This window comes from Zonotrichia leucophrys, chromosome 1 (genome assembly GCF_028769735.1).
Source record: "Zonotrichia leucophrys gambelii isolate GWCS_2022_RI chromosome 1, RI_Zleu_2.0, whole genome shotgun sequence".
Classification (NCBI taxonomy): domain Eukaryota; kingdom Metazoa; phylum Chordata; class Aves; order Passeriformes; family Passerellidae; genus Zonotrichia; species Zonotrichia leucophrys.
The window spans coordinates 113,883,431-113,908,366 of record NC_088169.1 but is presented as its reverse complement, the minus strand read 5'-3'; the positions used below and the strand labels follow the sequence as shown (position 1 = coordinate 113,908,366).

Genomic DNA, 24,936 nt, shown 5'->3' with positions numbered 1-24,936 from the left:
CAAAGCTTTTTATAGGTATACATATACACTCAACTTATTGCCAATCTATCAGTATATTCTAAATGTGATCACATTTCTCCTGCAAAAATATGCAAAGATTCTGTCTATAAGGACTCTATTTCATACATTTTAGGAACATGAGACTTGTAGCCCTTAAATATTTATAGACTAGACTTACTCCCACAAAATAGTAAACACAGGAAACATGTTGAGGCTTTGCATTAGTTTTATTCTATACATGTCATCTTGAGCAAATAAAAAGTCATAGCAGTATAAATTACTGAAAAAACCCCCAGCATAGTAAATAATTACAAAGCATATTAATAAAACAAAAACTTATAAAACCTTTTTGAGTACATTGGTCACATACTGGTAAAATTTTTTTTAAAAGCAAAAATCAAAAATGATACATGTGTCCACACACACAACACACAGTTCATATATAAGCATCAACATTTTAGTTTCTCAAATTTGTTACCACAGCAGTATTTAGCTTTATTTTTAATACAGACTTCCATGATTTATTGTAGGAAAGAAGGAAAACAAAACTGTAATACATTCCTAGAAATTGAAGCTGTAAAAAGTAAGTCTGCAAAAGTAGAGCCTTTAAGCCAAAAACTTAAGTGGTAACAAAACTAGTGTTAGTAAAGTGGAGATTGCACATATAAATTTTTGTGCAACCTCCCCTCCACTTCGTATTGTGTTGTCTGAAAGGAAAAAGACCAAATCCTGAGAATAATTCCACTGAATCATGTTCCACTATTAGAATACAACAGAAGTATTCTCATGCTGGTAGTCACATAGAAATTGTTTCCTTCTTTCTCTACACTAGCAAACATAGAGGAATAAACCTCTCCATCTATTCCAAACTTAGTATCCTTAAGACTGATTCCACTTTACTCTTTAAAACTCTTCATTATTTCATTTTAATATGGCAGATGTTTGTGCAACTCCTTGCTGCAAGGGGTGCACGGTGAGGATTTCCAATATCAAAGTGCTGAACACGTAACACATCACATTGTTTCAACATCTAAACTCCTTTGGTAAAACCACATTATTGATGACAGACCATAATAGAAAATTACCAAATACTGCTTCTCCAAAAAACCCCCAAATGGGGGCTTCCTCCTGTCTGTCATTAAGTGGCAGAACAATGAACCTTTACAAATACACCACTGGTTGTCTCTCATGAAACAGTAAAAACATTTAAACAGGAATATAACAAATTGTAACCCTTCTTGTTTAGGTATAACTGGTATGTGATTTTCAACACATGACATGGAAGTGTTAAAGAAATCCTTAAAAACACAGAGTTTCTTCAGTTTGCAAGATGATATTTTAGTATTATTGAGATTAAAAACTGAGGGAGGTCATCTGCATACTGGTTGATTCAGTTTCCTGTCAAAATTGATGATTTGATTAGTGCACATTTCCCTCTATGTGAATTTTCCTGTTTGTTGTAGTAGACAATACAGCATTCACTCTATATTTTTCCACAGAATTTATTACCTATGTCAAACTCAGTTAACAAAACAAATAAAACAACAGGTAAGAAAACCTCCGGATAGTTCAAATAGCATTATTTTGTATAAAATATATTTATTTTCATTTTTCTATCGTACCCTCTGCTTCAGATTGTCAGAAATATTAAATATGTAGTGTAATACCTAAGAAAAGGTATTGGTACTGTAAAAGAAATATAAGAGTCAAACACACTTTATTTTTATGCACTTGACTATCAGCTTTATAATGCTCCCTAGGTATCATTCCCTTGGTAGCAGGAACTGAGCTCCACTCAAACTTTCAACTTGTTTTATAAAAAGGTAGAAAAATATATTCAATATTTGTTTAACCTTTCTATATTCATCCTATCATACAGGAATCTTACAAAATGCTTTAGAATAATTTATTCCCTGAAAAAATACCAACACCTGCACAGCACCTGGAGAAAGGTCTCGGTGGGAATGTACAATCCAGTATTATGGGATCTTGAAGGTGTTTTTCTTCAGGTTTACAGCCATGTCTTTTCACAAGTAAACCAAATAAATCCTGAAGAAGAGCTGGTGATGTGAAAAATAAATGATAAAGTCTGACCATTAAGCACAACAGGATGAACTCCATGTTTAGTTGCCACATACTGATCAAATGTCACATAAAAAATTTTCCTTCAAGGGTAAAAAAAAAAAAAAAGGATTTTTAATTTATGTTTTTTTAAAATTCTCTCTGTGCTCCAGTCAAGCAATGACATCATGGGTATCACTGTTGGGTCTTTGGCGTAGAGTCAGCGGAGGCAGAGGCTTGCCATAGAAATCTGTGGAAGAAATTCCAGAGCAGAAAAACACATCAATCTGTCACCTATCCCCTTTCTGGCTCAAACAATGTTTACTACATTACTTCCTTAATGAAAGCCAGGTATTCTATGAGTTTAGAGCTAATTCCTCCAAGCAAACTTTCAAACCTAGTGCTAATTAATGTCTAGAGATGGATTGGCCAAATGAGGGTTTAATTACATTTTGTTATACATGCATCAGCATTTGCAAAATCAAGCCCAAAGGGGATCTGTAAACATCCCTAAAAATAGGAAAGGAGAAATTCAAAGTGTACAATAACACTGAAAAATGAAACACTGAACTTAGTATGTTTCCATATTAGACTGCATTACTACATAGTTTTAAATGACAGTAATACTGAGCAGAATTGAAAATTTTGGAACCATTTATGCATAGCATTTTTCTTCCAAGCCAAAATAACTCTCTAAAATAACTATTTCAGAAGTTGTAGATAAAATTGCAGCATTTCCTTTAGTCAATAAAGGAATTCAAAGTGGTAAAATTGTACAAGACAAAGTTCATAAGTACATCAGAAGACAGTAACAAGTGTTCTCAAACATTTGTAATGGATGTAGAGTCAAAAAACCATGCAGACTGGAACATGCAAAGCACTTCACAAACAAAAAAATATGCAAGATGGTAAGAGGAAAGAGGCAGAAATCAAGAAAAAAAAAGCAGCTTTTTGAAGCATTCAAATCTCAATTCTGTTTATACAGACCACCTCTTCCCCAAGAAAGCCTTGATGGCCTGCCAACACAAAATTCAGCTTGAATAAATCATCATTTTGCAAGAAGAATATATCCCACTTGTCCTACAGATGCAATAACTTCTGTTAGAATTGTAAAGATTAACAAAAGCAAACAAACTGGCCTATACCACTTCAAGAATAAGTGGAGCTGTCTGTAGGACTGAGATTTTAATTATCTTTACATTTGGTCAGCAAAATAAGAACACTTTTATGTTATTGTCATAAATATTTCGATTTCAATAGCACTAATTACAGCTGCAAGAAAACTGTAACAAATGATTCAAAGGTCAATGAAAATCTGTCCACTGGATGGTTTTATTCATCCATTTTTTGAGGTCTAGCAGAGCACTTCAGGACTGGAAAAGAATTTTGCCTCCTATAATGAAAGAGGTTTAACATTCTTGCAAATGTATCCTCCTCAATGACAATAAGCAGGCACTCATCACCTCATGTTGTGCCAAAATTATTGGCAGGACTGGAAAAATTGCCATCTTCAGTGTAATTACAAAGTTTGAATGTCTGAAAAAGCTTTTAAACCCACCTTTAATTTGGGCAAAGGTGGGGGAACAAAAAAAAAAAATCAACACTGATTTACTTCTTTGCTGAAGGGACAACCAAAAATAAGTTGATTTTCAGAAAGATGTAATTTAGGGATTATTATAAAAAAAGAATCCAAGGTAGGCTCCGCTGGTCTTAGGGAAACTTTGAGTTTCCAGTGAGGAGCAGATTCTCAGTGTGCAAAATATGTAAGAATTCATTGAAAAACACTGTTGTGTGAGAGAAAATGGGCAAGGCCAGGTAGGAAATTAATTCAGTGCAAGATGGACTTGGCAGTGCTGGATTCACAGTGGAACTCAAGGATCTTAAGGGTCCTTTCCAATCTCAATATTTCTCTGATTCTATAGATCTCAAACTGACAGAGTTAAAACCCCACAGTTGATTTAAGCAAGTGAAATAAATAAATAAATGTTGTTTTTGGAAATCAGGACCTAACTAAAGGTGTGACAGTGCTGGGCTATGAATGTGAAGAACTTTGCTCATTTATAAATAGCACTTTCCTAATAGCAGTTTTCTTGCTAGGATTTCCAAGTGTGAATCTTGTGAGTGGTTCAAAATTCCCAGAAATAAGAAAACATCTCCCAGAGAGTAGGCAATGCCTTAAATTTAGCTATAAATTCTGAGTACTTCAAGTTTGCTCTTACACCTCTAGTCAAGAGATAATTTCCCTACCAACATATTTGCCATTTTCAGCTTCCAAAATTATTTAATAATTGTACTTATTTTACAAATTAACACCTAGCTTAAGCAGGTTCTTTCCTCTTTGTCCCACCCACGCTCTTCCTACAGAATGCAACACCTCCATTAGGCACAGATAAAAATTGAGTTCCTTTTCTTCCCCTCCCTACCTCTTCATCTGGCTTTCATTTCTTGTCACCTTCTCTCTATTTGCCTTTAAAAAAAAGAGCAAGATGGGTTTAGGATCAACATTACAAATCACATTTTAAGCACATGAATTTCCTTCCTGTGAGAAATAAATATTTTGGGTTTAGAAATCTTATTTCCCCTTCAGGCATTTTTTGGTTCTCTGGCAGAAAAGCTCCTTGTTCTTGTGTTCCAGATGTCTCCAAATTCACTTTTCAAAATTTGAAGAATAAAAATGTAAGAAAAATGAAGAAGCTATCATCTCAAAAATGTACTATCAACATATGAAAAAGTCTTCCACAATCTTCCAAAAATAGAAAATAGTAATTATTAAAGCAAGAAATCAAGACTGCTTACTGCACCTTGGTATTTCCAGTTAAAAATTATCATTTTAAATGCAGTATGCGTTTGGACTCAAGTAACTGGCACCATTACTCTTGGCAATGTGTCACTTGATACTTTTTAGGTGCAAATAACTTCAGATTATTGACAACTTCTAATATCCCATACCACTTGAAACTTCATGAGGAAATTGGAGAGAACTCATTGTTTTTCCTAATAAAAAAAATCAGACTTGAAAAAATCAAAAAGATGCTTTCTACTAAGCGAAAGGGAAAGCTTTTGGTCAATGAAAATTGGAATTTAGAAATGAAAAACAGACAAAGAACGAATGTAGAAGTGAATGGACAATGGAGAATGGTTTAAAAAGGTACAAAGCTCCAAATACTTTCAATTACCAGGATGATGTGTTTCACCAAGAGGCTCAAGTTTTCCAAGTCTATTAAGTTTGGGAGTTCCCCATCCAACTACAGGAAAACAGAAACTGTCAGAGCATTCTGGATTATTCTGAGCTGTACAGACCCCACATCTCCCTGGGAGAATTCAAAGCATTTAGAAATGCCCAAGCTATGCACTACATTGCATCCATGGTGAAGAACAATGAAATACTTCAAAAAATAAAATGCTTCATCTTAAAAATATTGCTATTTTTAATCACTTCAGTGACTAATCAAGTTGCTGGCTCTTCTTTTGGGAAAATGATGTTTTCTCCATGGAACAGGCCAAATCAATACTGCTGGAAGTTCACATCATAAAGTGGGAAACTGCATTAAAGATTTTCTAGAGAGGAAGGTTTAGTAGCTCCTCTCTGTATGAAAATCAGTCCCATTTCATCCTTCACAAATGAGACTTTTAAAGGATTACCAACTACAAATTGAGACATGAATTACTGTTTTTACACTTACCTGGTGGAAGGGCTGCTGGTGGTGTAGGATTCTTGGGAAGAGAGTCCTCTGCATTAACAGGTTCTACTCTGTGACCCCTTTTTAATTTTGGTTTTTTACTTTTTTTCTTATTGTTATCTACATCCAACAGAAAAAAAAACAAAACCCCAAACATTATATATCCTACAGTTATATTCAGGTAATATCCTACATAAGATTCTAATACAATTGTTGGGGAGATACATCAGAGCTTTCAGTCCAGACTTAGACATAAAATTATGGGAAATGTAAATCACACAACATTTTGCTATAGAAAATAAACTGTGGGCATAAAGTATATGCAAAATCTATGTTTCCATAAAGAAATTCAACTTAGATAACCTACTCCTGGTGTTTTTATGTTTCCAATAGATGACACCATGGGTCTGTGGTATCATGACAAATAACATGGACAGAAGGAAGAAGGATGTGAAAAATCCCACGAAATGATTTAAAAGGCAGCAGTTTTACCTGAGTCAAGGCATTCTGAGGCTTGTTGGTCACTCTCCTCTGCATGCTGCAAAAGCTGGGCAGTTGTAGAGTTGGACCTTTCTAGCCTGCTGTCATTTGTGTTTTGGCTACTGCTGCTTGATAAGCGGTCCTGCTCTGCTTGGGATTTCAAGACAATCGTAGCCTTTTCAGTCTCCAACTTTTGTCTCTTCTTTTCCTTTTCCAGCTGTTTTTCATTCTAACAAAAAAAAGGACGAGAATTTTTTAAAATGACTTCTAATGCTGTAAACTGACTAGTAGGAGAGAAAAGTTATTAAAAATGAAAATATTCTCAGAATATCCAAAAATTCTATGCATTTAGCATAGAATTTATTTTCAAATAGATGAAGAAATTAGGTTTCCAATGTCCTATCCAGAGGAAGAATTATAAAACAAAAGGATCTTTAGATTTATTGCCTGTTTTCTTGTTTTATTTTTGATCCTATTAAAAAAAAGCCAAAACAACCTTCTACTTTCTTCCTCCTCAACTAGATTTTTTTTTTTTTTAATGTGTTAGTTAAAAAAAATACAGATACAGAGAGCTTAAGACACCAGAAAATGCTATCCTAGTTTGGATAAATATCTATTGTGGCAACTGGCTGGTTCATAATTCTGTATCACTAAATCACCATCTCTGCAATATTCCCACCTGTACCTTTATTTTCTTGCTTTTGATGTTATTACTAAATGGATTACTGTGCATGTAGCTGCCCTGACATGTTCTGTGGATATGGGTGCTTTTGTCTTGGAAAAAAGCAAATGTTTGAATTACTTCCTGGAAAAGTTTACGTGTTTCTTTAGATTGTGTTATCTCCAGGCAACTGAATAAAAAAAAATATGAACTCAGAAATGTAGGTTAAGGAAACATTAATATGAATGTGATTTTCATATTTCAAAATTAATAAAAAATTCTCAAGAGCGTATTTTCAACTGAAAAGAGGTTATGCTCACAAATCTGAATAAATTAAGAAGTCAGGAAGATTTGATATGACTCAACCACATCACTAAAACACCTCAGAAGAAACTAATAGACCTTGAATATTTTCCACGTCTGAATCCCAGGAGTTTAATTAGGAAATGTTTTCAGTCATGTGTTTACATTTATTTTACTGTGTCTACAAAACTTTTGTTCCCTAATCAATAATAGAGGTTTTCTTATCACTAAAACATTGATTCAATGCACAGAAAACAAGGCTGCCAAGATTAAAGCAAGAATTAAAAAAGGGCTGTGCAGACAGACTTAGAACAACTCTCTCCTTTTTCTCATTGCCTCTCAGACATTTGCTAGTGGTAGTTCTAACCAGATCCAGATTTCAACAATTTCTCCTACCTCAGAGATTACAGCAGATATAGGCTGGAAGGGGTTTCCACATTTCCCAGGCTCAGGGTCTTCCTCCTCAGGTGCATTTCCTTCCTCTTTTTCCCTTTAGCATTGTTGTTGGGTTTGTGTTGTTTCAGTGGTTTTGGTGTTTGGTTTTGGGGGTGTTTTTTGGGGGCAATGGGAGGGGAAAGAGAGAGAATGAATAAATAATTATGAATAAGCTATAAATTTTATAGAGAACAATGTCTGCCCTCCCCACTACATCTCTCAGTGTGGCATAAACCCAACACAATCCAACATGGTCAGGAGGCTTTGTGTGTGGCAGATTAGGAGCCCACCATTTTTTTAGAAATTTGTGAAATCTATATGAAGACCATGTCAAGTTGCAGCTGTTTAAAATGTACTTTAGTAATTTACTTGCTTATTCAAACCAAAACAGCCAAATACTTCCCAGCTACTTCTCACAGTAACGGAGCCTCAAATTCTCTGCCTACATAAGGCAGAGGAGAGGACAGGGGTGCTCAGCAAATATTTTAAGAATGCCCCAGTAAATTATTCACATCACCTCTTCACAGGCACCACAGCAGGCTGCTAAAGACCAGAAAGGGATTTGAAGGGGAGTAATAAATCAGTTATCCTGCTTTCCCTCACTGCATCATCTTTAGTTCCTTCATGCCTCACCTGTTGGATATCCTGAAGTTTACTAACCATAGTATTGAATAAATTTTCATATCTAGTCTTTGATATTCACATATGGGTTAGAGAGTCAAACTTAATACTTTATTTTAGAAGATAACTTCAGATTAAACCACAGGAATTATTTTTTAGGTTAGCCTTCTGTGAAGTTACATTAGTAAGGCCAAATTTATCCCACAACTCTCAAAGTACACTTCCAGCATGCAGCAAATCAAATAAAGGGGATGAAGAGGCAAAAACTTCAAGCTTGTGAGCTTTAAATCCTGGACAGCCTGTTTCCCATAAGATCCATGCACAGGAACAACCCAGATATCTCAGAGAAGGGAGGAAGGGATGGAGTGGGGATCACAGGAAATACCTCTGCTCCCGTATCCTCCTGACTCGCTCAGCTCGTTCCAGTTTCTTCTGCTCCTCAAGTGCCTTCTGCTCTGTAGTGTCTCTCTGGATACGCTCACTTAAGGCATCAAAATCTTTTGCTATGATATGGAGAAGCCAAAATAATCCCTTTTTGATTGATTTGTCAATTTTTTTCCCACAGCCCATGATCGCTGAGCAAGGCTCCTGTAAATATATGGAAAAGGAGGGAAACATTTGCACTTCAGAACACATTCCTTGACTGGAAACAAGAAATTAGCTGAACAATGACTGTTGACTGTGAAGCTTGTAAAACACTTGGGGTTTGAATTATGGGTTATGAATAGTCCATGCTAGATTTATCAATCAAAATGGAAAAATCTGAGATCAAAGAGAATCAGCTTTGCTTCAGTTCATGAAAAAAAATTCAACATGTTCATAAGCACCTCGGGGGTAAATAAAATCTCCTGTGAATTTGACAGAAAAGTTGTCAAACCAATTTTTTACATCAGAACAGGCACTGCAATTCAATTGGAGTAATGCTTTTTGTCATTATACTCTCAGTAGCAAGTGAGAGAAACATGATCTAGGCAAATCTGTTGAAAGAGAAATACAAACCTCATTGAGAAAATAGTTCTGAAATTGTTCTGAGAACACATCTGGTAAGAAAACATTGAAGGACCAAGAGTGCCTCTCTTGAGATTAAAGCACTTCAGGGAGATAGGACAATAGCCTTCAAAAACATAAGGTGAAACTGCAAATAGGAAAAAAATAATTTCCTCTTAATTTTTCATGTCAGGAGGACAAGTAAAATAGGCTTTAATTGGGAGAAAAGAGGCAGGACTTGACTCAAGCTTGGAACATGGAAACAATACTCTCTCAGAATCTCCTGAGAGCTGTTTTCCAGATTGTTTTGGAACACTGTATGTGTCTTTTAAAACATTCTCTGAGTAACAACTGAATAGAACCAGCACTGTGTGTGACATGTAGAGATGATATTTCACACTGATCGTGTTCAGGATTTGTGTTTATGAAGATTAAAAGAGCCTCTCCAATGCCAACATCTGAAAAACCCTCAGTGCTTTCTCCATCTGACAAGGATTTAAATGGCACCACAGTCAGATATGAAATGTACAATTTAGAACAGAAAAAAACCAACTGACCAGTTATGTTTAAATTAAGGCTCAAATATGAGTCCTTTTCACTGTGGAACCCTGCAATACCCTCTAGCAGAACCTACTCAGGAAGGACATGTATAGAAGATGTATACAACTTGTTTCTCTCAGAAAACTGAGATCAAATACTGGCCAGCACTGGGGCAATGCTCTTCTCAGTTTGCACCAAAATTTTTGTTGCTGCAGTTTGGTTACAAAATATAAAAATTCAGAAAAATGGAATATACAGACATATTAAATAAGAAAAAGAAGAAGGTCATTTTCATTGACACTGTCCAACAGCAAGACAAATTACTCTTTCCTTTTGCTTTCATACTTTGTGGTGAAATTTAAAGATCCAGTGGAAAACTAACTACAAGAAGAAACAAAAGGTTTTTTGGTCATTGCCTAACTTTCCATCTTGTTTCCCAATGCCTCTGTTTAAACTGACCCCAGGAGCTCTCCTACTGAAGGAATTTGGGACCATGTTTATCTTGGAAGAGCCTGGTAAAGAAGGTGTCCATTAGAGTATGAAACACTCCTAAGAGTGTGTGATCTGGTGTCTTTCCTAATTACACATAAAATATAAATAAAGAACAAGAACAGCATGTCAGAAATTAAACAATTCAGATGTATTGGAATACACTAGTATCTTCCAGGTCATCTTTTACTGAATATTTTTCAAGAAAACATTTTTTGGCACAGAAGGTCCTTGGAAAAAAAAACAAGGATGAACTTGCAAATTTAATTTTTATGATTGCTATATGTGCATAGTGCAAAGCTCCCTAACAGAAGAAAAACACTCAGATAATCATGACATAATAAACAGAGCTATGCCCTGCTCTAACTCAGCTATTAGAGAAAATAATAGCAGTATGTAGTGCTCTATGAATTTTGCAAATCTCCCTAATGAATTAAAATTATTTTTTAATTTTAAAATCCAAAGCTTAAATGGTTCTGCAAAACTGCCTTCTTATCTTGGTTAATAACACCATAACCCTCATTATCTTTCAAAATGTTTTTTATTGCCGTCAGGAAAAGATTGTGGAAGTAAAGCCCTATCTAAGACACTGGGAGATTAAAACAAAGGCCTAAAGCAAAACTTCAGGGACTACTAATTTGGATATATTATCTGAAATATTGACCAATATTAAGCAGCTTTCATAAAGACTCCTGGTTTTGGCTCCCCCCACAATGACTTCCTGCTAGGTTTTTTCTTAACAGGACAATGAATACTACATCTAAATTTCAGTTTTATGCCATGGAGCCTAATTTCCTACCTTAATGGAAGCTTTACACAGATATGAGAAAATAGAGTATCTTAAAATCTACTTACAATTTGACAGAGACACTTGTGTTCATTAACCAGCCTTTCCAGAGATAAGGACTCGATCACATCTGCTTCTGACAGAGCTCCTTCTCTGTCCTGCTTATTTGCCAGCCTGGAGGGAACATCAAAACAAACACTCAGCATCCTGCTACAAGAGAGGCTCTCACATCTCCAAAAGCTGAGCTGGTGACAAAACTAGGAAGAAGACTGAGAAAGAGAAGATGAAATTCCTTGTTTCAGCTTTAATCATTTCTTCTACTCAATAAGCATGTTAGCCTATGCACCATTTTAATCAGATCCTGTTAGACAATCACCAAGCTGCTTAGTAATAAATTAATATTATTTCTAGAGAAAGCAATTATATTTACAGTTAAGAAAATGGACATAAAAGACCATCCTGCTTTACATCTTGGAGTCTCTGGAGGAAAGCTCACAGTTTTGCAACTTCCCAAACTGTGAGCATTTCCCTGTTTAAAAGTGCTTCAGGATCATCTCAGCTCTTCCTGCTACCCAGCATTTCTCTCTGATGCTTAACAATGTTTTGAATTTGCTCTTCCTGAGTAAAACTTAAAGTGTAGAGGGAAGAGCTTGCATGAAGGGCTCTAAAAACTATATTTTATTAAATGGAGGAAAGCAAGACTCCCATGTAACTCACAAAATAAGTATTCTGTAAGATGAAGATCAGTGTCCTGTCAATTATATATGATAGGAAACAGTACTCTAGAAGACAGACATTAATTTACAATTTACAATCCTTATTTTGCACTTTTTATAACATTAATAATCCAAACTAGAGTTCTGCATAGCACTATTAGAAAATACAAAATTTGTACTTGCTTCTCTCTAATAAAGGAATTCCACTAAAATAATGTTCCTCTGAAATTTAGCGACATTTTCTGGATAGGAAAATAAATATTTGGCATCCATGAGCTCAGGGGCAGAAGGTCTTGGAACCAGACATCATAGCCTTCCTCCTGAAATCTTAAGTCATTTTTATTAACTGAAATGGCTTTTAGGGAACTTAGGCCAAAGCTTGTACTTCAAATTTATGTTAATTCCTTGCTGGGAAGGAACAGTGGTAAGAACTCACTCCACAGTTACCAGAACTTGTCAGCACTTGAATGTGATCGAAGACCTTACTTGTCTCTATTCTCCAGAATCCCAGTATGAGAGCTTCAATTCTTAATTGTTTCACTCCCAAGAGATTTCTCAGCATCAAAAACATTAGAAAAAAGCTGTGTTGCATCTACAGCCCAAAACTCCACATTCCTTGTCACCATTACCCTCATGAGCTACGATTCATTATCTAATCTTTCATCTTCCTTTTCAAGAAGAATTTGTTTATGAAGGAGACCATAGAAAAGCAGCTTCTCAAATGTCCAGGCTCTCTCAATCTTCACCGTTCTTAACTATTTGCGGTCCAAACCATTCACTTATTTATCATCATCCTGGAGATAAAAATCCCTACATCTTAATGATAATTAGAACTTTGATGGTTTGGCCTGCAGAGCTGATAAGAGCATAAAGCTCTTCCCTGCCCTTCCTTGATAATGAATTCCCATTTCTTAAAGATAGAACTTCTGCAGGGCTTTGTATGATGTAGTGCAGGGATTTCCCAACTGCTGCTCAATGCAGATACAGAACCTGTGATACTTTCAGCATGTTTATAATACTCTGGCACTGCTTCTTTTTACCAACCAGCTAGAATAAGACTTGTCCTCTCAGCTATGAAACCAAAGCTAAACCAGGGGAAAACTGAGATGCAATGCAAAAAAAAAGTAATTAAAGACTGGAAAAAAGTTACCTCCACTTTTTTCTCCCCCACATAACCTATTTTTGTTCCAGTCTGAAAATCCTACTGTGCTGCCTCTTAGACTCAAAAAGCATTCCTCAGCAGTGCTGTCAATTCATCTAGAGCTAATTGAAGGACATATTTCTGAGCAGTGTTTGTTGCCATAGCCTATTCCTCTCTCACCTGAAGATTAAATAACTGCACTATTTGCACTATGTTTGCTCTGCACAGCCTACAAAGCACAGCTGAAGCAGAATGAAATGCTGGTAAGCTGCATAGCTCAGTGGCAGTTTGACACTAACATCCCACAGCTCGCAGTAGCTGCTGATTTTTAACCTCTAACACCTTCAAAGGTGTCATGTTTGTCTTTCTGGTCAATTAGCTTCCACTTTCTCTGCAGCAATACTAACAAAACCATGGCTGAGGTGCTGTACCTGGAAAAGCAGCTCTCTGCCTATTCTCCCCAGAAAGTGAAGTGGTTTTGCTGAGGTCCATCTACTGATGGACCCCTCTGCTCACTTCAGACTTTAGGTCAAACTTCTAAACAGACTTCAAGTATTTTGCAGTAAAATGCATTATCTGTAGGGGCTATTTTTGTCCCCATGAACAGATGCACCTACCCTCAGTAATTCCTTTTCCCTCCACGCTTTGGTGCAGAAGAAAGCAAAGCCTGCAGTGACACTGGAGCTTCCAAGGAAAGCAGTGCTCCACTCACAGCTCCTAAAGGGATCTGCTCCAAGGCACTTCCTGCTCCTGGCACTGCGAGGGATCCGCCTCCAGCAGGGCTGGCTTTCAAACAGGCACGACCAGATTCCCCAGGCACCAAGTAATCCATTTGCCTGTCCTGCAGTTGCAAAAGGCAGTTTCTCTCTCACTCTACCTAGCGCTCCTGAGGATGATCACGCTTGGACGGCGACAGAAGAATTAGGAGGAATGAAGAAAATACTTCATGGAATGTTACTCAAGCCAAGTTGCCTAGGGAATATTCTGGAAAAATGTTTTTTGGGATTATACTGAAGCTTAACCTCAGGAGTTCCTGTGTAAAGGGTAAAAGCCACCAGCACAAGATTCAGAGGTAAACACTCTTCTCTTATTTAATGTTTATAAATTTACAAACACCAGAAAAAGTCTTTGTAGAGGGATTTAGAATGGAAATGTGCCTAAGTGTCAAGACATAAAAATAATGCATGTCTGCCTTGCAAAGAGTTCGGTATTTCTCTGGGTGAACATGGACTCACAGCTCTGTTGCTCTTTCACAGGAATACCAGGGTTTGAGGCAAGTTTTATGCAAAACAAACCCCTTCTGTAGGGAATATATCAGTTATCTTAAAAGACAGACCTTGATTTTAATTTTCCAAGTCAGCTCAACTTCATATGTAGCAATTTTTCATGTTTAAAAACCTGTAGGAGGTATATATCAAAACATACTTGAAAGCACAGCCGAGTGGCTGTTAGTTTATCATATTAAGTTTGCTCAGTAAGAAGCTTTCATCTATAAAATCATGCTTGGCTTATTTCAGTTTCACATACAGTATGTATGAATTGTCTTAGTGTAACAAACAGACCTCATGCAAGAAATAAAGAGAAAGTTGGCACCTACTGCTTTTAGATCAAGTGGGATTTTTCTGAGCAACTGGAGAGCTTTTCAACTTTAAGAGTCACGGGAAACAATGTGGAAAGGGAGTGTTATGTGTGCATTGGCACAACTGGCATCTACAGCTCAGTGACAATATTTCTCTTAGAAGCCACTTCTGCTAGAGAAAAACAAAGTCTGAATGCTATGGAAGTACCTGCCTATAAAAATCTCAATTACTGCACAAACAGAGGAAAAAAACCCCAATAGAAACCAAAGCAGTATTAAAAGTTTACTTGGCAATACAAAATCTGTAAAAATGTCTCAGATATGCTACTTTAGGGGTTATATTTATTTAGAAGCAGTGATCACAACCCCAAAATTTTGTGTCAGATCTGCAGAGTGTCCATCAAAATTTATGAAGAGCAAAGCATCTCTAAGGTCAAAATATTACAGCATCAGAACAACCTCCACGATTGAGAGCAACTATAGGAAAATGAACTTGATGAGAATGGTTTACCTACGATCAAGATCAGACTTTAAGGCTACTTCAAGAAGTCCTAGCTTTAAGGGATGGAATTAGCTGGGAAAACAAAGCCAGAACCTTTGAAATTAACAGCAGTCTAAACACGGGAAAAGAACAATGCCATATTCTTCACTCTACAGTGAATCTTCTATTTAAAAATGCCACTCTACCCTTTTTCCCTTTGGAATTTTTATCTCTCATCCATTAACCTTTATCTTGAGCAATCCTGTGGACAGCCATCACAAGGATGCTTTATTCCAAAGAAGCGAGCCCTCAGCAGATGCAGCCTGAAAAACTTCCTTTTTATGCTTTGCTTATGTTAACTTCCATGAAAGTCAAACTCCTGACCCACACACAGGCAAAAATAAGTGCCTGCTTGTTTTGCTTGTTCCTTCTTCATTTATTGGCAGTTCACGAGGTTTTTGAGGAAGTCATGGAAAATATAATTCTTCATACTTTTAACAAACCAATAGAAGAACAGACCAAGAGTTTCGAGTGGCCCACGGAAGGCACTCTTGATGAAATTCTGAGCCTGCTCTATCAGATGATTTTTTGCAGATTGCCTTCCAAATGGAATTGTTGACAGAATCCTCAAGCACATTCTTCTTTAGCATTTCAAGCCCCTGCTCCTTCTGGGTTGCTGACAATGAGAAGCCTATCAGTAAATTTTGACTGTTAACACGTGGCTCTCTCTCAAATTAAAGGACTTAATTTCAATTCATGCCTTCAATTCTCATGCAAAACAATACTTTGAATATTATGGTAAACTGTAATGAGAAAAAGGTGATTAAAGTGCTACAAGGTTGTTGGCCTGCTTTCATGCAACTTCAGGGAGCTGTAGGAGACATTTCAATAAGTCAACATTTTCCCTAGACAGTTCCTCCAGGTCACTTTTAAATAAGAGAACAGTTAAAACTAAGATTCTAAACAACTCCTGTTTACAATATCTCTAGGCAACTTTAGTCTCCTATTAGCTTTTGAACTGGTCATAAGAACAGCAATTATAATTAGTTTCATTTTCTTAAGTGGCCTCATTCTCACCACAGGTCTGAATCATGTTCCTATTTACTGAAAATGTTTGGTGACACACTGCTCTGCTATCAGTTCAATCCCACCTCTTAGTCAAACAGGCTGCAGCCAACGATGGCTGAGCTCACCTAAAGCAAGTTATGTTCAGCTTCCAGATGTGTAATTCCAAAACAACATATTTGTTATGAGTAAGTGATATAACAATATATTTTTGGACAAGATTAAAAAAAAAGAAGTGAATTGATTTCTTATACTCTTATTTCACCCTGATATATCAAGCCATAGGCAAACTAAGTATAGTAAAATTGCCTCTATGTTTTTTTTTTTTTTAAAAACTGCCTTACATTTATTTCAGGCGAGTTCCAAGGCTGTGATAGGCAGCTCTGTGGTCTGACAGAGATGAAATGGGAATGTAAAGCAGGTGGGATGGTGCACAGCACAGATTCTGAGTCTGCATTTCTACTGTCAGGAAGACAAATCTCTCACACCACTTAGAGCAATACAAAGCTGTTAAGCATGAATTCAAACTACATATCCTATTAAATGGAAACAATCCCACCTGTACTCTATCCTGCTGCAGCCCTTTCTCTTGTTCCTATTTTACTTGCAAATACTGCTTTAAAATATATCAATATTTGGACCTTAATGAAGTGATCTTTGGGCAGAGGAGATCATGACTTTCTAGGTTTCTGTGACCTCTAGGTTTGTGAGGATTCTTAAAGAACACCACTGACAGCAGATCTCTGGTTAAACAGGTGAAAAAAATCACCATCAAAACATGAAGTTCTTACCAATTACAGAGAATTAGCTGCAGACTAAGTGACTTGCAGAGTGAGATCATTGTTTTGTCAGTGAGGTGCAGTGTCCATCACTCTCACTGGAAATTATGTCAGTGCCAAAGCATGAACTCCTCACCTTCTACTACCCAAAGTATCAGCAGGAATGACTGCAGACATGGAAATGCTGGCAGATGCTTTTCCCCAAGTCTACATCTGCAGCCACACAATCATAACAAAGATGTCAAAACTCCAAGGAACAAGCTCAGATTTGCAGCTGATTCACTTTTGGTATTTTTGAACCGAATACTTCAAAAATAGCAAAACACCAATGCAAGACAGATATATCTCCTCCAACAGTCTGTGTTACAGATTTGTGGTTAAAGGTCCAAGAACATCTTGAGTCTCTTCTCCCTCTCTCCATGTCTCTTGGAAAACTCACTCCAGAACAGCATGATTTAGCTACACTTGGACAGGAACTTTGGCCTAATTCTTCCCCACCTTCTAAATTCTTTGAATACTCACGTCTGCTTCACTGTATTTGAATTTCTTGGTTTTACTCAATATCCACATTTCTCCACCTCCCACAATCCATTTCACAATAATTAGACAATTCCAAGCTACCTTGCTTCAGATGCAGCATTTCTATTCTTGCACGTTCTGATAATTTTGGTTTCCCTGGGGAAGTCTTGTGGCAGTTTTTACACAGTGATAGGACAAGGCAAAAGTGTTTTATATGCAAGAGAAAAGATTTACATCACATTAGGACAAAATTCTTTACTGTGAGGGTGGGGAGGCTCTGGCAGAGGTTGCCCAGAGAGGAGTTGTGATCATCCCCTTTGCTCAAACTGTTACTGATTGTGCACTATCATCTCATCTGTGGCATATTTTTAGGCAGGGAAAGCTCTCTGCCTTTGGTATTTTCTTGTTAAACCACTCCCACACTTTCCACAAACAGAAACCTGAACATACAACTATTTTTAAGTATGTTTTTCCAAGGACTTATCTTACACCAGAGATGCTTAAGAGCATATTTTCATCCAACCACCTTTTGTCTTTTAATCCTTGGTTTAAGTAGGTTTGTTTACAAGGTATTTAAGTTAAAGGAAACTTTACAAACAAAGGAGAAACTAAATCTAACTTATAACAAGATGTCCTACTTTAGTAACTTCAGATACATCTTTGAGTAACAGGGCAGGATTTCAAAACACCACCCAACAAGTGCCTTCTTTCCTTGTGAGAACATGAGAGAGCACAAACTGAATTTCAACTCGAAACACCAGCTTTCCCCAAAGACTACTGTAAGGATTTTAAACTAGAACCATTTTAATAATATGTGTCTCACTAATTTCTTGTTGCTAACTTAAGACATTTATGCAGAAATCAAGCTCCAGAGTATGACTCCAAGATTTCCTCATTGCCATTGTGCTCAGAAAAAAGTTAGATGGGTTTCTTGGCACCACATGACAGGGCTGTAATGCAATTCCACTGAAGCTTGGAAATGAATAAGAAATAATAATTTTAAAAATGTTTAGGATTACATGTAACATGAAGTTCCCTTGGGACACACTGCCTGAAAGCCTACCCAGTGCCCTTAACTGACTCATAGCTAAGGGTTGGGAAAACAAGCCTACCCTTATTTTTGGGGCAGTCATTTAAAAAAAACCAAACCAAAAAACCCTCCCCCCCAAAAAAGAGCCACTAACAAACAAAAACCCAGCAGTTTCAGCAGAGGTAAAGAAGGCAGCATGAGCCAGAACACAGATATCAAGGAGCTCTTAAAGAGAGGATTCTGTTCCTTGATTGCCTGCAAGTCCTCTTCTCTAGAATACACTAAAACCAAGGTGAGGTGCCAAATTGTATCAAAGATCAAATAGAAACAGAGCCTTTGCTGACAGGCATTTTAATCAAAGTGCTGAATAACTAAGAAATAGTAATCAAAATTAAAGAAATTAAAATGAACAGGAGGCTTTGGTAATTTGGGGACTGGGGAAGAAATAAAACAATCCAAAAGAGCCAAATTAGAAGACAATAAACCCAAGTACAACCAGAAACAAGGGAATTCCATATAATTAACTTTCCTATTTCACATACCTAATTATGTCTTTTAACTTAATGTAGGCCAAATCTTATTTTTGGATGTAGGCTCCATGTTTCCTGAGTCTACTGATAAATTTATCAGACAAGTGGAAGAACATTCTATGTGGCTGCTTTGCAATAAAGCAAGTGGTTATTTCAACTTACCTTCTTTTCCAAATGCAGAAGATAATATAAAAAATTTCATTTCTGTCAAACTCATTATCTTTGAGTTCTAGACATATTTTATCATGATGACAGATTCTAATGGTGGTCCAGCTACCAGGATCTATGATTCCCCTAGTCAGCGTGCTGAGGTAATTGTATTTATCAAGACTTCCCCAGTCACACTTGGCATTTAAATTGTGAGATTCACACAACCCTGTTTCTGAGAAGCAACACAGGTTATCAGAAGGCAAAGACTCTTGCAATACCCTTAAAATATATTTGACAAGGATGTGAAAAATGCATTTTTGAACCTGCCAACTATATATGGCTATAGATAAAGGTGCTTCAAGAAGAACAAACTTAATTACCAAGGGTTTTGCATGATAACAACTGCACTGGGCAGTGAATGTAGGGGCCACACTAAGTCACTGGAGTGCTTTCAGTCCACATATTCCATTTACTCCACTCTAAAGAATGGGCATATTCTCCCTTTACTGACAAAAACTTCAAGGAAAGTGAAGTGCTTTCATCTCAATCAAAAGAACAACAGGATGTGCCCCTATATACAAACACAGGACAAAACAAGGACTCAGTAAAAGAACAGAGCTTGTTGTGGAACACTCAAGGAGCCAAGCCAACTATTTCCAAGGTTATCTCTGTCATGAAGACATCCTCATTTCTTTGAAACCAGCATGTGTTCCAATTGCCACTATAATCAAGCACAATTATTGGCAAGCCTGTTCAGTGGCAGGCTTTGAAGGCAAGCCCAACAGTAGAGAAGATATGAAACCAAGATTCAATTGCTTGCATTCCAGTCTTTTGTGAGACTGATCTTTAAACAAGAAAAAAAAATCTCCAGTATTTTCTGCTCACTTCTCTGATATTTAACAATATTTGCAGATTTGTTTTGCAGTTCTGTGAGGTTCCTCCCTCCAACTCCAAGGAGCACAGCTATTTCAAGAGCAATGCACCAATTCCCTTGGATACAAGAAATTCTTGTCACCTCACAGCATAAGCATTAATGGTGCCCTTAGAACTTGCTTGTAATCCCAGGTTTGCCCAGCCCTGCTAAATTAGCATGGGTCAGCAGATGTGTGAGGCTGGACTAGAACAGATTTTCAGGTCACTTCTCTGAAGCCCTGTTTAGCAGCCCTGGGTCCTTTCACATGCCCCAGGCTGAACTTTCCCTGTTGGTGGTGCCAAGCAGCTCTGGGACATTCCTGAAGAATGTTATCAGGCAGAAACTGCCTGCTTCTGCCATGGGGACATCCACTGAAAAATTCAGCAGTGCAGAAGCAGTACTGTCATGAAATGAACACATTTTGCATTTTCCTCACCTGAGAATAACACTCCCCAATAAATAACTTGTAAATTCTGATCACAAGTCTTCTCTTGATGTGAATCAACAAACACTAAATTCAAATATTAAGGCATTTGGGGGAAAAAAAAGCAGTAAAGAAAATTCACACAAGGGTAGAATATCAACATTCTTTCTCACGACTGACCTCTGAAGCATTTCAAGTTTTGTTTTTCAGCTAATCCTTCTGCAAAAAGTCAGATTTAAGTCTGTGAAGACCTGTCCACACTGCACAACTCCATGACTTGCAGAAAAATCTATTTAGAGAGTTGAAATATGCATGGGAGAGCAGAGACAGCACAGCAGTATCATTTGGAACTGTTCAAATAGAAGAGAATCATTTGCATATTGACAGGTTACTGGATAAACCCTTTGCAGTTTCTAAAAATGCATCTTTTGGATACTGTTAAGAAATCCTACATTTGCTTGCTAAGAAAAAATGAAATCTGTAGAATCAGGGTTTAATAAGATTTAAATGATTTACCTATTTAATGCTACTATTTCAGAAAACAGCCCTAAAAGCTCTGAAACAGCCAAAAGACACTACTGTGCTGTTTAACCTTTATGCTTAACAGCCCTTTGAAAGCCACACATCTGATTGAACCAGAAGACCTTAAATAAAAATCCCATAATCTTCTAGTCCTGAACATGTTACTTCTTACTGAAATCTTCCATTCGTGATCACAGTCCAAGGAAATCATTTCTGTGGAGTTTGAGAGAAATACCTTCTTCCCTATGATTAAAAATAGCTGAACTTAGTTTCCATTGGGCGTGTTTTAGAAAATAGCTTGCTCTTAATTATCTCTCCAGTAAAGCTTGCACAACAGCTAGGGAACAAAACAAAACTAAATGTGCTTTCTGTTAAATAAGAAGCAGCACTGACTTACGGCTCACTGTGGTTCACAATGCACATTTGCATCAATTTTATGAAGAAAGTAAATGACAGTGTAAGCATAGATAACAATAATTCAAAAAGGCTTAGAAAATCTTCATGCTGCAACATCAGTGATATGGATTCAACTCCATAAAAGCTCAAACATAAAAAATTAATTTGTTTTCATGCTAAATTAGAGTTCTGAAATGATGAGGGATCTGTTTTTCTGTTTTGTTGTAGCTAACTGCTTCAGTTACTATCTAACTCCCCAGGCAAGGAAAATGGAGAAAGGTTTTTGAGTGTGGCCAAATTAATAATCTTAATTCATGCCAGAATGCTGATTTGTTACAAACCCTGTCTCATAATCTCAAAAACTGAAATATTTCCTACTGAGAATCCAAAAATGGCACAGCCACACTCACTTCTACTTCCAGAAAGATTTATAAGTTGATTCGTTTTCACCAAGTAAAGAATAACAGTAAAGTAATTGGAGTGACTTCTCTCTTCCTCCCCAAAATAAAAGTCTTCTCTGTTGTTATCTTATTTCAAAAGTTCCATACCTTCTTGGTGATGTCTCACAGGCAGCTCTTCACAGCACAACCAACAAACTCCAGCTCTTCTTCCAGCTAACCCACTCCTTTACAGCACTCATCCTTACAGCTGTGGCCTGTTCCTAATCTTTAGCAACTACTACAGCTGCAGCTCATCAGGGGTGAGATGATCGGGGTACTTCTGCACTATCTTTATTTTCTAACATTCTACCCCTCCACACTTCTCCAGTCTCAGTTCACAAATATACCTCAAAAATGGCCTTGGGCTACAAATCACAACTTGTTCAGAGTACCCCCCGTTCCAACTCATTGCTACTTTGGTGCAGAGAGAAGTAGCTCTGATCCCAAAACTACTTTTCATATATATGTATAACCACTAACACTGATTGTTGTTACATTTTGATTACAGTGCAATGAAACAAACCAAACAAAAAAGATACTGGAATTAACTTCCTGTGTTGCAAGAGGGGAGAAGAAAAAAGCAGCAAAGAATCCTGACCACAAAAACCATGAGAGACCGTCTGCAAGAGCTCAGACTGAGGGCTAAGGAACTACAGATGGGAGGAGAAAACAATGGTGCAACTGTCCAAGAAGAGGAGCAGGAGGAGTTTGAACAGCAGGCCATTATTTATGAAAAAGAGCCCATCACTGAAAGGCACTTGCACGAAATCCAGAAGCTTCAGAACGAAATTAATAACCTGGTGGAAGAAGTCAATAAATTCAGCCAACAACAAAAAAGCCTCGTGTCCTCCATGAGAAGGTTCAGCGTTCTCAAAAAGGAGTCGAACATAGCCAGGGAAATCAAAGTGCAGGCAGAGCACGTGCGCAGAGGTTTGGATGAGCTGGCCAAAGCAGTGAGGAGAGCTGAGAGCGAGCAGGGGCCAGCGCGAGCCGCGGTGAGGATCCTGGCGGCCCAGCACGCCTTCCTGTCCCACCGCTACCTGCACGCCATGCTCGCCTACAACGAGGCCATCACCGCCAAGCAGGACAAGTGCAGGACCTTCATCCTCCGCCAGCTCGAGGTGGCTGGCAAAGAGCTGGCTGAGGACGAGGTCAATGACATGCTCCAGCAAGGAAAATGGGAGATTTTCAATGAAAATCTGCTCACTGAAGTCAAGATTACTAAAGCTCAGCTGTCAGAGATTGAGCAGAGACACAAAGAACTGGTCAATCTGGAGAACCAGATCAAAGATGTGAAAGAACTCTTTATCCAGATCTCACTTCTGGTCGAGGAGCAAGGGCAGATGATCAACAACATAGAAATCTACATGAACAACGCTCAAGAATATACTCAAGCATCTAAAGAAAAGTTTGGGCTTGCAGTCAGGTATAAAAGAAGAAACCCTTGCAAAGCAATTTGCTGCTGGTGTTGTCCGTGCTGCAGATGACACCAGAAATGAACTGCTTGAAATAGCAGTGGTTCCTCCCCACCAAACTGATCTTGGAAAGCACTCTTGGCATCCCTCAACTGCTTCACTTTTCTACCCAATTTCCCTTCAGCAGAGCTCTCAGGAAAAACTGCATCTGTTTTTCAAGACAGAGTAAAGAATTTTATGGTTTTCACAGAAACACATGAACTACAGGAAAGGATCAAAGGATAAAAGTGACTTTTTTTGTGTTCTTATAAACTTCTTCAAAGTTTAGAAATTCTAAAGCTTAGTTTGGTTCTTCAAACTAAAACAGTGTGGCAACACACTCCCTGTGCTGTTGGGAGGCATTGAAAATAGTGTTAATCTCAAAGACAGGATTCATAAAAATCTTTTACTTACTTTTCAAAAATTAATAATAAGTATTTTTAATTGCCTTGTGGTTTTTTACCATGTATATTTATTTGCTTAAATTCTAAATGTTTTTTTCAGGAGTCTAAAATTCTACAAAACAAATCTCCACACATGAAGCAGACACCATTAGTAACAATCCAGAATGGGATGCCTAAACCAAACAAGAGGTCAGAAAACTTACCAGGAATGTTTCAATACTACATCTATAGGAAAAGTTCATAAACTTTTCATAAATTGATGCAGAGATACTTATATTATTCAGCTCCACAGGCAGAGCCCTTCCAGGATAGGGGAATATGATCCTTAATTACACTCTCATAAGGCACATTCTTAATGCTGCCTAAATACACAGTCACATTTACAGTCTCACTCTTGCTAACACAAAAATTAATGAAAAAATACAATAAAAAATAGAATTCCATCCTTACACCCCCTACTCCTCCCCCATAATCTAGAACCAGAGAATGATTTAGGTTGGAAGAAACCTCCTGCCACCAACTCCTTTGGGAACTGAGTGAGAAATAGCTCTCCATGCAATTTAACAGACAATAGCAATGTAACTGAGACAAAAAAGTTCTTTCCAGGAAGAAATAAAAAAAAAGTTTCCACATTAAAACCAAACAGCAAACCAGAAACGTATTCCTGAACTGCTTTGTGCTGTGCAAAGACACTTTTATTTGGATAGTCAGAGAAGGGATTAAAACTGCACTGCAATTCAGCAAGACACCAAGTGAACTGGATGCCTGTAGTTGCACGTAGCAGGAAAAAAAAAATCTACTATCAAAGTAATTTTCACATTGTGGTATTTAGAAATAGTTGGATTCCTTCCATCCCAGAGTAAAACTCCAACTGAAATTAACGGTTATCAAAATATAATCAAAGGTCTCAACCTTAAAGTAAAAAATACTATTTACACAGTAGCAACAAAAAATAAACTTAGATGATGACATCACTGAAACTATTTCATTAAATACTCTCCTCTTAAATGTATCTATTAAAAATGCCTTAATGTTCCAAGGGCACAGTAGAAATTAGCCAATAAACAGGCTGTACTTCCAGTAGTGGAATAAAACTCAAGTTCTCAAAATTCAAGTTTTAATGCTTAGGAAAAGAGCTGCCTGATTAAGTAATTTCCAGATGTAAATTGGTTAGAAACAGGCAAAACAGATAAAACACACTGAAGGAGAACTGGGAAGTGAGAAAGACTTGTGGAAAACTTCTCCTTGGTAAGGGGGTACTATTAACTGAAAATAAATAGCATGAAATAATAGTATGAGGTACAGTTTACATTTAATTTGATATTGAGCATTCAAAATGATTAGCAGCT

The 24,936-nt window shown here is 37.2% G+C and overlaps 2 protein-coding genes across 7 annotated transcripts in view; one reads left to right on the top strand and one right to left on the bottom strand.

Moving 5' to 3' along the window:
• Nucleotides 1–220: 220 nt before the first annotated feature.
• Nucleotides 221–24,936, bottom strand: part of ARL13B (ADP ribosylation factor like GTPase 13B) — a 33,271-nt gene continuing 8,555 nt past the window's right edge. For 3 of the 6 annotated variants that reach the window (XM_064728127.1, XM_064728137.1, XM_064728156.1), the window contains 7 exons: nucleotides 11,113–11,218; nucleotides 8,627–8,829; nucleotides 7,582–7,675; nucleotides 6,234–6,450; nucleotides 5,745–5,861; nucleotides 5,238–5,306; nucleotides 221–2,311 (listed from right to left, as the gene is read on the bottom strand). In XM_064728127.1, the coding sequence (XP_064584197.1) occupies nucleotides 2,235–2,311; nucleotides 5,238–5,306; nucleotides 5,745–5,861; nucleotides 6,234–6,450; nucleotides 7,582–7,675; nucleotides 8,627–8,829; nucleotides 11,113–11,218 (883 nt within the window). In that variant the 3' untranslated portion in view covers nucleotides 221–2,234. Of the gene's footprint in view, nucleotides 2,312–4,484; nucleotides 4,529–5,237; nucleotides 5,307–5,744; nucleotides 5,862–6,233; nucleotides 6,451–7,581; nucleotides 7,676–8,626; nucleotides 8,830–11,112; nucleotides 11,219–24,936 lie in introns of all 6 variants that reach the window. The other 3 variants (XM_064728161.1, XM_064728166.1, XM_064728147.1) reach the window with 2 other exon arrangements.
• Nucleotides 13,645–23,518, top strand: STX19 (syntaxin 19). Its single transcript, XM_064728180.1, has 2 exons — nucleotides 13,645–13,973; nucleotides 22,238–23,518. The coding sequence occupies exon 2, from the start codon at nucleotides 22,338–22,340 to the stop codon at nucleotides 23,214–23,216; it is 879 nt and encodes a 292-aa protein (XP_064584250.1). The 5' UTR covers nucleotides 13,645–13,973; nucleotides 22,238–22,337; the 3' UTR covers nucleotides 23,217–23,518.

What these genes read in the sequence shown, in the direction of transcription:
- STX19 (XM_064728180.1), top strand. Translation starts at nt 22,338, where the DNA reads ATGAGAGACCGTCTGCAAGAGCTCAGACTGAGGGCTAAGGAACTACAG.